Genomic DNA, 17,064 nt, shown 5'->3' with positions numbered 1-17,064 from the left:
TGAAGGTCCACGGACGGTGTTGAGTTTCTTAGGCATCATGTTAGACATGGAGTGCAGGCTGCCGGAAGATAAGCTGACGGCTTTGCAAGCAGAGATTCAGGGAATAATGGGATTTTGCAAAGTACGGCTGCGCACCCTGCAATCCTTATTAGGTAAGTTACATTTGGCGTGTCGCATTTTGCCCATGGCAAGGGTATTTTGCAGGCGGCTGTCGGCAAGTACGGCAGGGGTTACGTCCCCCAAGCACTATGTGCGCTTGGTGAAGGCTCATAGAGAAGACCTGTAGGTACGGCACACGCTCCTGGCTAATTTTCATGGCAGTGCGTTGTGGATGTCAGGGCCAGTTAGCAATTTGGATCGGGAGCTGTACACAGATGCGGTGGTTTCTGCGGTTTTTTGGAGCCTTCTTCCAAGGTAAGTGGAGTGCAGGGCCTTGGCCTCAGTCGTGGAAGGAGGCAGGTTTAGTAAAGAACATGTTACTGTTTGAACGGTTCCCTGTGGTATAACCAGTGGAGTTGTGGGGGGAATCTTTCAGGAATTTGAAAGTTAGATTTCACGGGGACAACCTGGGGGTGGTACAGGTAATTAACAAGGTTTCAGCTGCATCACCGCCGGTGGTAAGGTTGCTCAGACACCTTGTATTGCGCTGTCTGGCAGCGGAATGTGTGCATCTATGCTGTGCACCTCTCTGGTGTGGAAAATGTCATTGCTGATGCACTATCTCGCTTTCAGTGCGACAGATTGCGGGATTTGGTACCAGGGGCGGAGCAGAACGGGGTCCCTTGTCCCGAGCGGCTGTGGAGGATGGCCTTGGAAGAGTAGCGGGATGGATTAGACAGTCAGTGAGCGAGGCGACGTGGTCAGCTTACAACAGTGTATGGCAGGATTGGGTATCAATGCTGCAACAGGTGGTGGAAGGCCATGAGGAACAAGATTTCTGGTTGTTGGTTTTTTGTATTTTGTTTCCCGGAATCTGGAGGATGGGGTGTCGGTGTCTGGGTTGAAAAAGAAGTTGGCAGGCCTGGCGTTTTGGTTAAAACTTCAAGGTTTATCTGACTTTACTAAGGAATTTTGGGTTGGGCAGGCATTGAAGGTTTACTGGCGTTCTAAGTTGGGGAGGGACGCTAGGCGCCCGGTTTCGTTCGAGCTATTAGGTAGGACAGTGGCGCAGTTAGACATTACTTGTTCGTCAGGTTATGAGGTAGTTTTGTTTAAGGTGGCATTCGCCTTGGCGTTTTTCGGGGCGTTTCGAATTAGCGAATCAGTCAGCCCCTCTAAAAAGAAAAATGGGGGATTGGGTGTAATGGATGTCAGTTGTGGGGAGGACAGATTGTCCATATTGGTTACAAAATCTAAAACGAATCAGCGGGGCAAGGGAATAACGGTGCAGGTTTTTTTTTTTCACTGCCAGGTTCTCCCTTGTGCCCAGTACAATTGGTGCGGGGGGTTTCTTGCCATACGCCCGGGGGGGTGGGGTGGTCCCCCCCTTTTGGTACATCAGGATGGGTTGTCGTTATCGCATTTTTCAATTCATTGAAATTTTCAATAAATGTTTAAGGCACTTGGTTTGGGGGATCAAAAAAAAAAAAAAAAAAAAAAAAAAAAAAAAAGTTTTCATCCCATTCCTTTAGGATAAGGGTGGCTACGAGTACATTGAAAAGATTATATGTGTTGGGGTGTCTATCTGATTTATTGGGGGGTTTGTTTTTTTTTTTTGTTGTTTTTTCTTTTCTTTCAGGTCAAATGCAGTGCCTGGTCTGGACAGTGGGCCACCCCTATATGTGTTGGGGGGCGAGGAGAGGTGATGCCAGAAGGGATGGGAGACAGTTGGGGTTTTTCCAGACAGGAAGCCTGTCTCCGGTGGTTGGGGGGCCTGGTATGCTATGGGGTAGAACGGTGTCGTAGGTGCGTAGATTTGCACGTATGGATAGGCCTCTTGACGGGTGGGTGTTACACGTTGGCGGCAATGATCTGGGGCTCAGGTCAATGTTAGATTTGGTGCGAGACATCAAATTTGATTTTGGCAACTTAGGATGGCTTTTCCACACATGTTGATTGTGTGGTCGGACATAGTGGCACGTACTACGTGGAGGTTGGCGAGGTCGGTGGACAAGGTTAACGGGGCCCGTAAGATGGTTAACAAGGAAGTCAGTGGTTTCGTGGTCAGGAATGGTGGGTTGGCTATCAGGCACATGGTGTTAGAGGTGGATACATGGCGTTTACTTGCGGAGAGATGGGGTACACCTGAACGATGTGGGCTTTGGGAATACAGGATGGGATAAAGCGAACATTGAGGGTTTGGCAGGGCACACAAGGGTAAGGCTTTACCCTGGTGTGTGCTGTGGCGTGATGTTGGTCTTTGCGGGTGAAGGATTAAACCCGAGTTATGGTAAAGTTTGGGACCCATCAGTAGTATGAGGCCCGTTGGTGGTATTCCAGCTAACGGAGGTTTTAGCTGGAATTGGTTATTGGGTGCACTGCGGTCAATTGGTTTGTTGTCTCCGAGCTAGCATGTCAGCTGGAGGCCTATTTTAGTTAAGGTACCGCAGTGCCTGATTGGATCGAGTTTAAGATTGGTGGGTTTTTCCCTGCAAAGACCAACGGGAGTATTTAACTGATATGTCAGGTGTTTTTATACAGTTACGTTAAGTTGATATTGAAATTAATTTTATTGGTTATTATTAATAAAGATAATTGGCTGCTACGGCCAATATTTTACTCCAGATGGGTGTGGTCTCAATTATTTGGGGTAAATAGGGATGGGGGTACGTAGCAGGTTTAAAAGGGTGTGATATTAAAGGGAAACTAGATACATCTGTTATACAATAGTCAAGAAAGCCCGGAGCAAAGAAATAAAAATAATAAGCAAAGGGCGGGCATGACAGAGTTAACAGTGGAACATAGTTTGAGGGATGTTTATGTTAGAACAATTGGGATTGGTAGGTTATTAGGAAGGGGTGGAGCAAAAATTAACTGAACAGGGGGCAAGGTCCCTTCCCAGCTCAGTTGGTCTGGAAGAGAGAGCTTCCCACCCTCCCTCCCTAAAATTGGTAAGTATGGTCTATATGGATTTTGTTGGTACAATTTCAAATGTTGGAATGTCGTGGCAGTGGCGTGATGTTGGTCTTTGCGGCTGAAGGATTAAACCCGAGTTATGGTAAAGTTTGGGACCCATCAGTAGTATGAGGCCCGTTGGTGGTATTCCAGCTAACGGAGGTTTTAGCTGGAATTGGTTATTGGGTGCACTGCGGTCAATTGGTTTGTTGTCTCCGAGCTAGCATGTCAGCTGGAGGCCTATTTTAGTTAAGGTACCGCAGTGCCTGATTGGATCGAGTTTAAGATTGGTGGGTTTTTCCCTGCAAAGACCAACGGGAGTATTTAACTGATATGTCAGGTGTTTTTATACAGTTACGTTAAGTTGATATTGAAATTAATTTTATTGGTTATTATTAATAAAGATAATTGGCTGCTACGGCCAATATTTTACTCCAGATGGGTGTGGTCTCAATTATTTGGGGTAAATAGGGATGGGGGTACGTAGCAGGTTTAAAAGGGTGTGATATTAAAGGGAAACTAGATACATCTGTTATACAATAGTCAAGGCTTTTAAAATTGTTTTGTGATCAAATATAAAAAACATAGTTTTAATAAAATGAGGATAACATTACCATTATTAGTTTTCTTTCTCTCAGATTGTGTTTACTTGTTTTGATACGTAATGGGTGAAGCTGAAAAACAATCTAATGACCTTTAGGTTCCATTCAAGCCAGAACTGGCGCGATTTGAAAAAGGTTCCTGTACTACTTTGGTGCAACACCAGCCCGAAAGTCAAATCAAAATCAGATTGCTGCATTTGTGAACCCAGCCTTAAAGTAAACTTGTCACTAGTGTAGTTTACAGTGAATATAAAAGATTTATTTAAAAACATTTTTTTTTAACCCCTTCATACCCAGAGTAAAAACAACCCTTAATACTTTCACGCTGAGGCGTTTTTCAGGAGCTAAAGGGCTAAAAATAGCGCCTGTAAAGCGCCTGAAAAACGCTTCCCCTGCCACCCCAATGTGAAAGCCCGAGTGCTTTCACACTAGGGCGGTGTGCTTGCAGGACAGGAAAAAAACTCAGGCAAGCAGCATCTTTGGGGCGTTGCCATCCTCAAAGCTCTTTGGCAGTGGAGCTTTGCGGGTGCTTTTAACCCTTTTCCGGCCACTAGCGGGGGTTAAAAGCACCCTCGCTAGCGGCCAAAAAGCGCCGCTAAAAATAGTGGTGCTTTACCGACGACCCCCTACCTCCAACCACGACAGGTTCTCTGGCCGGCAGAACTGCCACTTCTGGTTGGATTGCAAGCCGCAGTCCCAACCCTGCACTGCTCTCCTGCATCTGGATAGGCTCTCAGACAGCTAGCAGCCAGATGTCCCCGGGATAGGCCTCAGGCTCTGGCCTAGCAGCCCGGGGCAGTACAACACATGTTCACCCAGACAGCCACCCAGGTGGCACAAAACCCCCGATCACCTGACCTCACCCAAATAAATAGGCTCTCCTAGCAGGTCAAGGGACCCAAGAAGATTCCTGCCCATTGGCTGAGATACCCCATCTATTCCTAATCTGTCCTTGCAATGCCTTAGTCTTATCTAATGCCACCAGATACCCTGCCATCTAGTGACAGAAGAGAGAAGTGCAGCAATTCCAGAACTAGGGCGGAATCAATTGATCTCCTATCAATTGGTCAAGGCAACTATACATGGCAGGTAAATTTACTAGCAACCCTGCCTAAACATCAGGGTGCTACAGTTAGAACAGTCATTTACAATCCGTATAATCAAATTAATGCATGGAAAGTCAGGACATTGCACAGTTTAGCATTGCACAGTTTAGCAGGTACAGAACAGGTACATTGACACTGCATCTGGTCTTCCAGCACAGACACAACACAGACTCACAGACAGTCCATGGGGAATGAGCGTTTATGTACCATCTAGAGGACCCCTTGAGAGGTGATACTTTTGGGATCCGCTCCCAGCAGAGATCATTCGATCTGGTAAGGGGCAGTTGGTTTTGAGGTGGAGGAACTTTCCTGTCATCATGCTCCTCAGGGTGACAATATTGCATGTCTCACATCACTTGGATGACTGGTGTATTCCTCCTTTGAAAGACTTTCCCATCAATGAACTTTTTTATTCTATGGACTTTGTTTGCTCCATCCAGCTTTGACTCTGACCTCTCATGTTCAGTTTTTTTAGTTTTATTTTATGTGATTCATGTTGATTTTTTTATTATTATATTTTAATTTCAATTTTAACTTTTTCTTCACTGTTTATTCATTATATATGGGTGCACAAGCTGCAGTTATCTAAGTGATTCACTTTTTCACTCACCTACTAGTGGCAGCGCAGCCTTTTTTGTATATAGCTATCAATAATGACCTAAAGGAATATTCACACATGAAGGTAGTTAACAGGAATACTTTCATACATGTATATAGGAGCATATTCATATCAAAGAGGTCTAATATAATTTATTTCTATTGTGTAATATTTATGTAACTGATCATTAACTGAGGATTCGGTTGTCTTCAGTTCTAATTGCTTGCTTCTCTGCTGGTCAGAGCGTTTATCCCAACTCTGTTCCCAGAGTGGCAGCCTTACATCTCTTTTATGGCCTGACATTGTCCCTAGCAGTGGATGTTATTATCTTGAGGGAGCAACCTTTTCTCACTTCTCTGACCCAATCAGATATGGTACTGAACATAATACCACCCTCCATTTTCCCCAAGTCAGCAACAAGATAGTTAGATCAAAAGCTTGTGTCTGTGCTAGGCATTTGTGGAAGGTGACACATTTGACAAAGCCCAATCCAGACAGGATGAATGTAGAAATATTAACTAGTTTTCAAAAGACTTCTGTGTGAGGAGTCCCTGTTGTAAATGGTCTGGAGAGCAGTAGAAAGAATAAACATCTGTGAGACGGGTAGTGACCTGTGTTGACCTAGAGCTGACACATATACATCTGAAACTCTCAAGTTGAATTTCATATTCTATAATTCCTATGGTAATGGAGCTACCTTCCTAAAAAGTGGCTACTTTAGCTTACAAAAAAGATATTATTGAGTTGAATACTAAACACACCAATTATTACAGGTCCAAAAGCCAATAAAGCACATGAAACCCCTTAGAAGTTAGACGCACCACGGACCTGTCATATTTGGTATCTAACAAATCCTAATTTCTGCTAAATAATATGCTGGTTTTTGGATAGTGAAACTTTGTCAGATGAAAATATAGATGTATCCAGGATAGTTGGCAATATGGGTGTGTCCGATGGGCATAATAAAATACTCCATACATCTACAGCACTCTCCTCAGACCCTTTTCTGACAGGGTGGATCTGTGCTGATAATCAGTGCAATGATTATCAGTGCAGCCCCATCAGCGATGCCTGATAGTGCCCACCAGTGATGCCAATCAGTACCCATCAGTGATGCCTTTTAAAGCCCACCAGTGATGTCTGTCAGTGCCATCTATCAGTGCCCATCATTGCTGCCTATCAGTGCCCATAAAGGATGCCCATCAGCGCCACCTATCAGTGCCCATCAGTCCTGCATATTGGTGCCTCCTCATCAGTGCCCATCAGTGCTGCCTCATCAGTTCCCGTCAGTGCAGCCTCATCAGTGCCCGTTAGTGCAGCCTCATCAGTGCACATCAGTGAATAGGGTGGATCTGTGCTGATAATCAGTGCAATTATTATCAGTGCAACTTCATCAACGATGCCTGCCAGTGCCCACCAGTGATGCCAATCAGTACCCATCAATGATGCCTTTCAGAGCCTGCCAGTGATGTCTGTCAGTGCCGTCTATCAGTGCCCATCATTGCCGCCTATCAGTGCCCATAAAGGCTGCCCATCAGCGCCACCTATCAGTGCCCATCAGTCCTGCATATTAGTGCCTCATCATCAGTTCCCATCAGTGCTGCCTCATCAGTGCCCATCAGTGCTGCCTCATCAAGTGCCCTTTAGTGCAGCCTCATTAGTGCCCGTTAGTGCAGCCTCATCAATGCACATCAGTGAAGGAGAAAAAATACTTATTGACAACATTTTATAACAAAAATTAAGAAACTTTTTTTCAAAATTGAAAAAAAACTTTTTTCAAAATTGTCGGCCTTTTGGTTTAGCTAAAAAAAATAATAATTCAGTGGTGATTAAATACCACTAAAAGAAAGCTCTATTTTTGTGGAAAAAATTATTAAAATGTCATATGGGTACAGTGTTGCATGACCATGCAATTGTCATTCAAAATGAGACAGCGCTGAAAGCTGAAAATTGGCCTGGGCAAGAAGAGGGTGAAAGTGCCCTGCATTGAAGTGGTTAAAGCACATGGTGATGGCTACCATGTTTGAGAAGTGTTAACTGCTTAGTTGACTTGCACCAGTGATGTTCGCTCTCAGCCTGCAGGTGCTCAGATTGCTGTCTCATGAGCTGGGAAACCTCTGTGCGGGGTGAGGCTGAGAGTGTAAATGTCACAAAGGGGCTCATGAAATTTTATGATGTCTGACATCATGGAAGTGCAAAGAAAAGGTCATAGGGTAGCTGCAGCTTTGAGTCCCATGCTGGGACAGCATCAGGTAATATGGAATTTAGGAAATCTCATGAAATGTTCAGTCACAAAATAAAATGCTATTTTTTTAAATATTTTTTTTTATTGCCCAAAATAAAAATATGTGACAGGTTATCTTTAGATTGGACCTGTCAAAGCAAAATATTGGTGTAAGAAGTGTAAACGCTTCTAGTCTAAAGTTTGTTAGTCCTGGGGCATTTTCAAAGTCATTGCCCGAGAATTAGTATGTGTTAAATTGGAGGTATCCCCAGCAGGTATTTTTCTTTGTGACTGATTCCTTCAAAAATCCTTGCAGCTTTAAAAATCCCAGAGAAAAGTAGGAAACTCCTATAAAGCATGATCAAGTGTCCAGAAATCCCTTGTATATTTCTTGTTTTCTTAGCTTTGGGAGCATCAAACAGATAAAGTTGGAAACACATTTTTTTCAAGGAGTATGAATGATTCAAATGGAAAATGGCAAGGCTTAAAACTGCTGATTTAATTTGGCATGTTAATGAGAAGCTGGTTATACGTAATATTTTGCAACAAAGCTCTGTATATAGAAAGCCTAGCATTTAAAAAAAATAAACGTTTCTTAATGAAACAATAAAACAAGTAATCAGCCTTTGCAATTATGTAGGATAAATATGCCACTTTATCTTCATCTTGCTAGCAATGTGTGGACCACCACTGAGAAGGGATATCAGTTGTTAAAGTTACAATCTGGTCTGTTATATGAACTGTATTCATACTATTGATTTCTGTAGAATTATAAAGTTGAAGCTAAAACTTTTTTTTTGTTTTAGATAGAGGGGAATAGTTAGAACTTCCATAATTTTTATTATTATTTATTATTTTTGTTGGGTGTTTGTGTTCCCCTTTGTCACTTTGTTTCTGATCCCAATGACAAAGTTCTCACCAGGACAGGAAATTACGGTTCTGGCTCAAGTTACACCTTAATGCAGTACAGGTCTTGTGACTGCTAAAAATTAAAAAAAAAAATTAAAAATAAAATAAAAACTGAAATAAACCCAGAAATATTAAAAAATATCCAGAATTATTAAATGATTTTAAAAAAAGTTAGCACCAAGCAATTACATTTAAATTGAATATGGATGAATATAAAAAGGTAAAATTTATACATCTCCCTGACATAATTTCTGTTCTTCTCCACCTAACTGTCATGTATTTGCTAAAACTGCAACAAGCATTTCAAGTGTACTTCTCCTTAGCCTTGAAGGAAATCACAGTTAGAATTGGACAAAGGTTGCCCCCTTCTGGGAAACAAGGTTTATGCTTTATTTTAATGCTGTAATTTTCTTTCTCAACAGCTAATCAGTCAAAAGAAAACCCAGCAAACAGTAAGTGTTTTCTTTGTGATAAAATTTAGTAATATTATATATTATGTTAAAATGTAATAGGTCTATGTCATAGGAAGTTTTGTGGAGTTCTAATGTGGAATGACCCAACACAGGAATTTTACTGTATTAACCTGAATTTAACACAAATAACAAGTCATGTTATATGGCTATGAAATCTTCCAACAATGCTGGATGAATCTGAATAATTATCAGTAGCCCCTGCTTACACGTTAATTGGTCTTAGTTGCACAGAAGTAAAATGGGTAACAGGTCAATGAACTTCAGAGCAACATGTAGATAGTGGCTTACCCATGCAGAAAATCCCTGGGATCTCCTAGCAAAGTTGTTTAAGTTCCTTAGTGCAGGCTCTGCAAGACACTTGCAGGTATTTGAAGATTAGCCAAAACTGGCATGTACCCTATTCTGTGGTTCAGCTCCTCCCAACCCTCCGTTCTTTCCTATTGGCCATTTAGGCCACCCATTGTATGTATTAGCCAGAGGGATGTCATGGGAATTGGGAGGAGATGACTATAGCATAACAATTCCAGCTATCATTGCTATTTGGAGAGGTGGGTTTTTGGATCCTGAGGTTGCTCTGGAAGTGATCTGTGAATATTGCAGGCATCTAGTAGTGCCTTCTTTAACCTCCCTGGCGGTATGATTATGTCAGATTTTTGCGTCTCAAAGCGGTACATTATTTCGCATGGAAATTTGGCGTTTTATATTGTAGGGCTGTAATTCTTAGGAATAACTCACTTAAATCTGTCCAAACAAGGTCTAGTAGACATCCCGGGTATGATAAAGTTTGAAACACGAAATCATAAATTATAATATAATAAATAATTATAAATAATTATAACAAATAATAAAATAATAATAAAATGTATTCAATAATGTAATCAAATCAAAAACACTGAAATTTGCTCAGTTACAGAATTGTCGCTGTCGTTACTTTCAGTGTTTGATGACGAATTTCCCCACTAATCACTATCACCTAATTATGCAAGTGATTCTAATTTACTATCGCTGTTTTCTAGCTGGTCTAAAATCACTTTTGACGTAAAGGGACACTTTTTGGTTGCCATGGACAATCTCAAGTTTCCAGGCAGAAAGAACAGTATTTATAATATAACACTACATGCAGGGCACTGGACAAAGCACTAGGGACAAAAGGGATGTGAAATAATTTGATACAGTAATGTAATCTGTAAGATTACAGTGTACTGTATGTGTTTTGTTTTTTGCACTTTTTGAATTTGGCGCGGGGCTCCGTCCCCGTGCATCACAACACTCGCAGGGAACGGAGCCGGACACAGTAAATCGGGTGGAGGACCAGGTAAAATAAGCCCACACATTGGCCCTAACAAATAAAGCAGTACTTCTTAGTCACTACACATAGGGAGGGGGCACCCTCTATCTACCTGGCACCTGCATTTTCCATTACTTAATGTTCTATAATATCCACACTTAAATAAGTCATGGCTACAGTCTCTTTGTTTTTTACATGATGGTAAATGTTACAATCACTCTTTCTTTGTGAATGGATTCATTTATAAATGCATCCTAGGGTTAGAGTTCTCTCTTTTTGCATTGCTAAACATATTTATAAATATAAAAAAATATTTCTCTGCGCTTAGGTTATATAAAGCAGCTAGCATAAATTGCTGGTAACAATTGCTAGAAAAATAGAAAATGCAGCGCCTAAAAGTTCATTCGTAAAAAAGTTCACAATCAATAGGAACTCCCGGGATGTATAACAGAAATAAACGTTCCTTTCTATATGTAAAAGTCCATAGGTCCTAGGGGACACCCAAGGTCCATAAAGATATAATATACTGTAGGTGAAATGACACTCCTCCACCAACACCATAGCACACCTGGGCTCTTACCCTAAGGTATGGACCACTAGTTTATAGGTGGTCATACAAGCCTTCCAAAACTCCTCTGGCTTGTCTTTAATCATCAATATTGGCATATATAGTGAGGGGGATTTGGAAGATTTACCCTCTCTGCCAACTTGAACATTTTGGATTTCCCCATCACTTTCTATGGCCAAATAGAGAAGGTGAATCTCCCCAGTGGGGTCAAAGAAATCAATATTAATAATGCTTTCCTACTTTATCCAAAACTTTATCCAAAACTTTATCCAAACCAGCACAGTGGTGTAGTGGGTGGCACTTTCGCCTAGCAGTAAGAAGGGTCGCTGGTTCAAATCCCAACCATGACACTACCTGCCTGGAGTTTGCATGTTCTCCCTGTGCCTGTGTGGGTTTCCTCCGGGTACTCCAGTTTCCTCCCACACTCCAAAGACATGCTGGTAGGTTAATTGGATCCTGTCTAAATTGTCCCTAGTATGTATGAATGTGAGTTAGGGACCTTAGATTGTAAGCTCCTTGAGGGTAGGGACTGATGTGAATGTACAATGTATATGTAAAGTGCAGCGTAAAATTGACAGCGCTATATAAGTACCTGAAATAAATAAAACAAAACATTTTGGTTTTGCATACACTTTAATGGCAATTGTGGATCTGGAAATAGGGTTATGATAAAAAAAATCTTTGGTGGCTTCCAATTCTGGTGTATCATTGTGCACTAATAAAACTCTGAAATATCTGTACTTGTAAGATTGCTAGTTTGAGAGTCAGTCAACATCTCACCTCCACTAGACCCAGGTTTTCCAGAAGACTATGCACTGATATGGTTATAAAACAATGGTTCCCAATGTTTTTTCACCAGTGTACCACTTGCCAGCCCATTTCCATTATCCTCCCATGTAAGGCTTTTTTTCAGCGGGGTGAGGTACCAGCACCTCCAGCACTGAATGTATGTAATGGCAAGGGGTGCTGGAGAGTCTATTAATGCTGCCTGCTAGTGATCTACTGTTGCTGGAGGGAATGTATTTTTACATGGCAGTCTGTTGTTGCTGGGGAGATCTAATGTTGCTTTTGGTGGGTCTATTGTTGCTGGAAGAGATTTACTATTGAGGGAGGAGGTCCATTGTTGCTAGCTGCTGGAGAATCTATCGATGCTGGCTGCTGTGAGATATTTTGCTGCTGCTGAGGTGGTATTTTGTTGTGGGGGTCCATTGTTGCTGGGGGTCTTGTGTTTCTGGGAAAATCTATTGTTGCTGGGGAGTGCTATTGCTGCTGGCTTTGGGGTCTATGTTATTACTTTTCTTGTTATCATTAACAAATTCCATACAAATTATTTAGCACCACAAAATGTTACTTGGCTCTGTATTCTCTAAAAGGGGTGCTACTGGGAGGTGGGTAAGGGGTGGAACCAAGGGAGGGTGCTGCCCAGAGGTGGGTAAGGGGCGGAGATAAGAAGTGACACGGAAGGTAGGAGTTCCTGCACCTATTCTCTGAGAAAAAAACAGTAGAACAGTGCTAAAGCAGGGAATGGGGCTAATTGAGGCATGCATCCTGCACTGTGCCAAAATGTACTTGATATATGCAGCATGCGCTAAAACGTTTCCCTGGATCTGGGGCTCCTCTGGGGCTTTAGCGTTTCTGTTGGCTGGAGAGTACAGTCTGGTACAAGGGTACAGTCTAGTCCTGTAAATTTAGGTTTATAAAATCACTATTGCATGAGTAACTATTTTCTGTGGATTATTGCTCATTATGAGGCTTATTAATTACAGTGCCTGAAGCACTAGGCCTGGGGAGGAATAAGATTTACCAAATCAAGAAACCGGGTAAAAATACTCCCTACCCAATAATTGTGAAGTATTTAGATATCGGCAAAAGGACTGAAAAGTGTTCAGGGCCAAAAGCTCTTTTGAAGTAGATGGACATAGGATCCTAAAAAGAGTTATCCTGTATTAACACAGCAAAACTGCATGTGGAAACAGATAATGAAAGTCAGCAAATCTTTACCTTCCTCTGGACACAGCAACACAACTGGATAGTCCATTTGGAACCCAGCAACGCCCATCTAGAGCGAGCTAGCCCAATATTTTGAAAAAATTAAAATCACCAAAATAAAAAAAAAACAAAGTGCTAAACACCAATAAAGTGACTTAAATAAAGACTAAAGTGTAAACTGAGTAAAAAATGAGTATAGAAAATCAATTACAGTGCCTTGCAAAAATATTCCCCCCCCCCTCCCCTTGGCTTTTCATCTATTCTGTTACATCTGTTACAGCCTTTAGTTCCATGCTTTTTTTAATCTGAATTATATGTGATGGATCAGAACACAATAGTCTAAATTGGTGAAGTAAAATTTGAAAAATATATACATAAAACTATTTTTCAGAAATAAAAAAACTGATAAATGGCATGTGCGTATGTATTCACCCCCTTTGTTATTAAGCCCATTAAAAGCTTTGGTGCAACCAATTACCTTCAGAAGTCACATAATTAGTGAAATGATGTCCGCTTGTGTGCAATCTAAGTGTCACATGATCTGTCATTACATATACACACCTTTTTGAAAGGCCCCAGAGGCTGCAACACCTAAGCAAGAGACACCACTAACCAAACACTGCCATGAAGACCAAGTAACTCTCCAAACAAGTAAGGGACAATGAGAAGTACAAGTCAGGGTTAGGTTATAAAAAAACATCCAAATCTTTTTATGATCCCTAGGAGCACCATCAAATCTATCATAACCAAATGGAAAGAACATGGCACAACAGCAAACCTGCCAAGAGACGGACGCACACCAAAACTCATGGACCGGGCAAGGAGAGCATTAATCAGAGAGGCAGCATAGAGACCTAAGGTAACCCCGGAGGAGCTGCAGAGTTCCACAGCAGATACTGGAGTATCTGTACATAGGTGGACAATAAGCCATACGCTCCATAGAGTTGAGCTTTATGGCAGAGTGGCCAGCAGAAAGCCATAACTTTCAGCAAAAAACAAAATGAATGTTGTGGATGGGATTTCGCGCAAACACATATAAATCAATAATAATCATACACAAGTGTTGGCTGGTGTGTCACGTGGTCTGTGTGTAACCATTAATATAGAAAACATAACAAGTGTCCAATGGTGGTGAAATAAAAGATACTGGCTCCTGACTCCTAGCCAGGTAATAAAGTGATCAACCAGCTGTGTGACGTGGCTTGGTGGTAGTGTTTCCAAGAATATAAAATACATGGCTAGACTCGTTCCCTCTATGTGAGTGCTCCCATTGCCCTTACCTGAAGGGGCTTAAGATAAAGCCTTGACGTGTGTGGTCTGGGGATGTCTCTTCTCTAAGTTGCCAGGTGGTGTCCTCTGGTTCCAGGTGAAAAAGATACCTTGGCTGCTTCTTTATGAAGTTGATTCTATATCCTTGTCTTCAAGCCAACAAAAATGAGAAAAAAGAGAGGGGGCTCCCAATGGTGTATTACGTTTTTTAAAATCCAATTTATTTAGGTAAAAATGAGTATAAAAGGATAACATACACACTGTGGGTACAGTGTGGAGCTGTGACAGAAAAAAGATAGCGGCGGAACGCCGTCACCTGGTGCAAAGCTTCCGGTTCACAGGAGCAACACCCGGGATCGAAAACAGCGTCGGATGTTGTACGTGATAGGCTAGCGGGATCCTACGCGTTGCGTCACGTGACCTCATGACTTCATCAGGGTGACCCCCGGGTGTTGCTCCTGTGAACCGGAAGCTTTGCACCAGGTGACGGCGTTCCGCCGCCATCTTTTTTCTGTCACAGCTCCACACTGTACCCACAGTGTGTATGTTATCCTTTTATACTTATTTTTACCTAAATAAATTGGATTTTAAAAAACGTAATACACCATTGGGAGCCCCCTCTCTTTTTTCTCATTTTTGTTGGCTTGAAGACAAGGATATAGAATCAACTTCATAAAGAAGCAGCCAAGGTATCTTTTTCACCTGGAACCAGAGGACACCACCTGGCAACTTAGAGAAGAGACATCCCCAGACCACACACGTCAAGGCTTTATCTTAAGCCCCTTCAGGTAAGGGCAATGGGAGCACTCACATAGAGGGAACGAGTCTAGCCGTGTATTTTATATTCTTGGAAACACCACCACCAAGCCACGTCACACAGCTGGTTGATCACTTTATTACCTGGCTAGGAGCCAGGAGCCAGTATCTATTATTTCACCACCATTGGACACTTGTTATGTTTTCTATATTAATGGTTACACACAGACCACGTGACACACCAGCCAACACTTGTGTATGATTATTATTGATTTATATGTGTTTGCGCGAAATCCCATTCACAACATTTACTTTATGGTGTTACAGTGTGCACTATTGATTTTGCAGCATCACTATTTGTTAGTTTTGTTCACATTGGAACCTTATATTGCACATTCACTTAGTAGCGCAGAGGTCCCAGCACAAATTAAAAAACAAAATGACACGTTTTGAGTTTGCGAAAAGGCATGTGGGAGACTCCCAAAATGTATGGAGAAAGGTGCTCTAGTCTGATGAAACTAAAATTTAACTTTTTGGCCATCAAAGAAAATGCTATGTCTGGCCCAAACCCAACACATCACATCACCCAAAGAACACCTTCCCCACAGTGAAACATGGTGGTGGCAACATCATGCTGTGGGGATGTTTTTCAGCAGTCGGGACTGGGAAACTGGTCAGAGTTGAGGGAAAGATGGGTGGTGCCAAATACAGGGATATTCTTGAGCAAAACCTGTACCACTCTGTGTGTGATTTGAGGCTAGGATGGAGGTTCACCTTCCAGCAGGACAATGACCAAACACACTACAGCAACACTTGAGTGGTTTTAGGGGAAACATGTAAATGTGTTGGAATGGCCTAGTCAAAGCCCAGACCTCAATCCAATAGAAAATCTGTGGTCAGACTTAAAGATTGCTGTTCACAAGCGCAAACCATCCAACATGAAGGAGCTGGAGCAGTTTTGCAAGGAGGCATGGGCAAAAATCCCAGTGGTAAGATATGGCAAGCTCATAGAGACTTATCCAAAGCGACTTGGAGCTGTGATAGCTGCAAACGGTGGCTCTACAAAGTATTGACTTTAGGGGGGTGAATAGTTATGCACATTGACTTTTTCTGTTATTTTGTCCTATTTGTTGTTTGCTTCACAAAAAAAAAACATCTTTAAAGTTGTGGGCATGTTCTGTAAATTAAATGATGCAAATTCTCAAACAATCCATATTATGCCAGGTTGTGAGGCAACAAAACACGAAAAATGCCAAGGTGGGTGTTTACTTCTGCAAGGCACTGTATAAATATGTAAACACCCAGTGTTAAAATGTGAAGTGAATCCGTCAAAGAAAGTCCATATCAAAATTCAAAGTAAAAGTTTAATCACTGTGATCTTTAGCGTGTTTCAATATAAAATCCTCTTCCATTCAAATATGCAATCGTCGCACCGCACCAAGTGAAAGTGTGTCACCACTTCCCCATCAGGTGTACACTCACCAAATAGATTTGGCTCATACTCTAAGGCCCCTTTCACATTGAGGCGCTGATAAACCACCAGTAAAACACTGAGCGCTTTTGAAGAGCTTTTCAGGCGCTTTTGTAGAGCTTCCCATTTATTTCAATGGAGAGGGGTGTTTTTTTCACCGCCTTGCCAGCACACTGCCCTAGTGTGAAAGCATTCACTGATTTTAATGGAAATGGGTTTTTTGTGAGCTTTTCAGGCGCTTTTTTTAGCGTGAAAGCGCCTGAAAAGCGCCTCAGTGTGAAAGGAGTCAAATGCTCGCCAAATAAGCTTTGATTTTCTTAGGGTTAATTAATCCAACCATGGCGGTTTCAAGACCAAGTAAGCAATACCTAAGGTGAGTTCTCATATGGGGGAAGAAGAAAAGAGAACTCCATTAGTGCTCTAACGTTTCAAAACTTTATTAAAAATGAAAATCTCTCCCATTTAACTCACATGTCACAAAAATATACAATGCTTTAAATCATCTACATCACTAAACGAACATTTAACACAGTGAAGGGGAACAAGGTCAGCTGCATCTCACCTGACCACTTGTTCCTGCTTCTTGGAATGTCACTTCTGGTTGATCGTGATGCCTCACTTCTGGTAACCGTACAGTCAAGTTTTCAGGAAGAACAGATGTAAGGATGGTCCATCAGGGACACACACCCTCTTTTTTCCTCCTCCATTGTGAAACGTTCTTTCATTAATTACACTGCTTGTAATGTGATCTGTGAAT

At 41.9% G+C, this 17,064-nt stretch overlaps 1 protein-coding gene across 8 annotated transcripts in view; it reads left to right on the top strand.

Annotated features, from left to right (window-relative positions):
• The window catches only part of ADGRG2 (adhesion G protein-coupled receptor G2), a 236,904-nt gene that overhangs the window by 108,338 nt on the left and 111,502 nt on the right, over nt 1-17,064 (top strand). For all 8 annotated transcript variants that reach the window (XM_073616458.1, XM_073616459.1, XM_073616463.1 and 5 more), the window contains exon 4: nt 8,916-8,945. In XM_073616458.1, coding sequence (XP_073472559.1) covers nt 8,916-8,945 — 30 coding nt within the window. The remainder of the gene's footprint in view (nt 1-8,915; nt 8,946-17,064) is intronic.

Source organism: Aquarana catesbeiana, linkage group LG02 (assembly GCF_042186555.1).
Source record: "Aquarana catesbeiana isolate 2022-GZ linkage group LG02, ASM4218655v1, whole genome shotgun sequence".
Taxonomy (NCBI): domain Eukaryota; kingdom Metazoa; phylum Chordata; class Amphibia; order Anura; family Ranidae; genus Aquarana; species Aquarana catesbeiana.
Note: the sequence above shows the minus strand (reverse complement) of the source record. Positions and strands in the feature narration are given on the sequence as shown.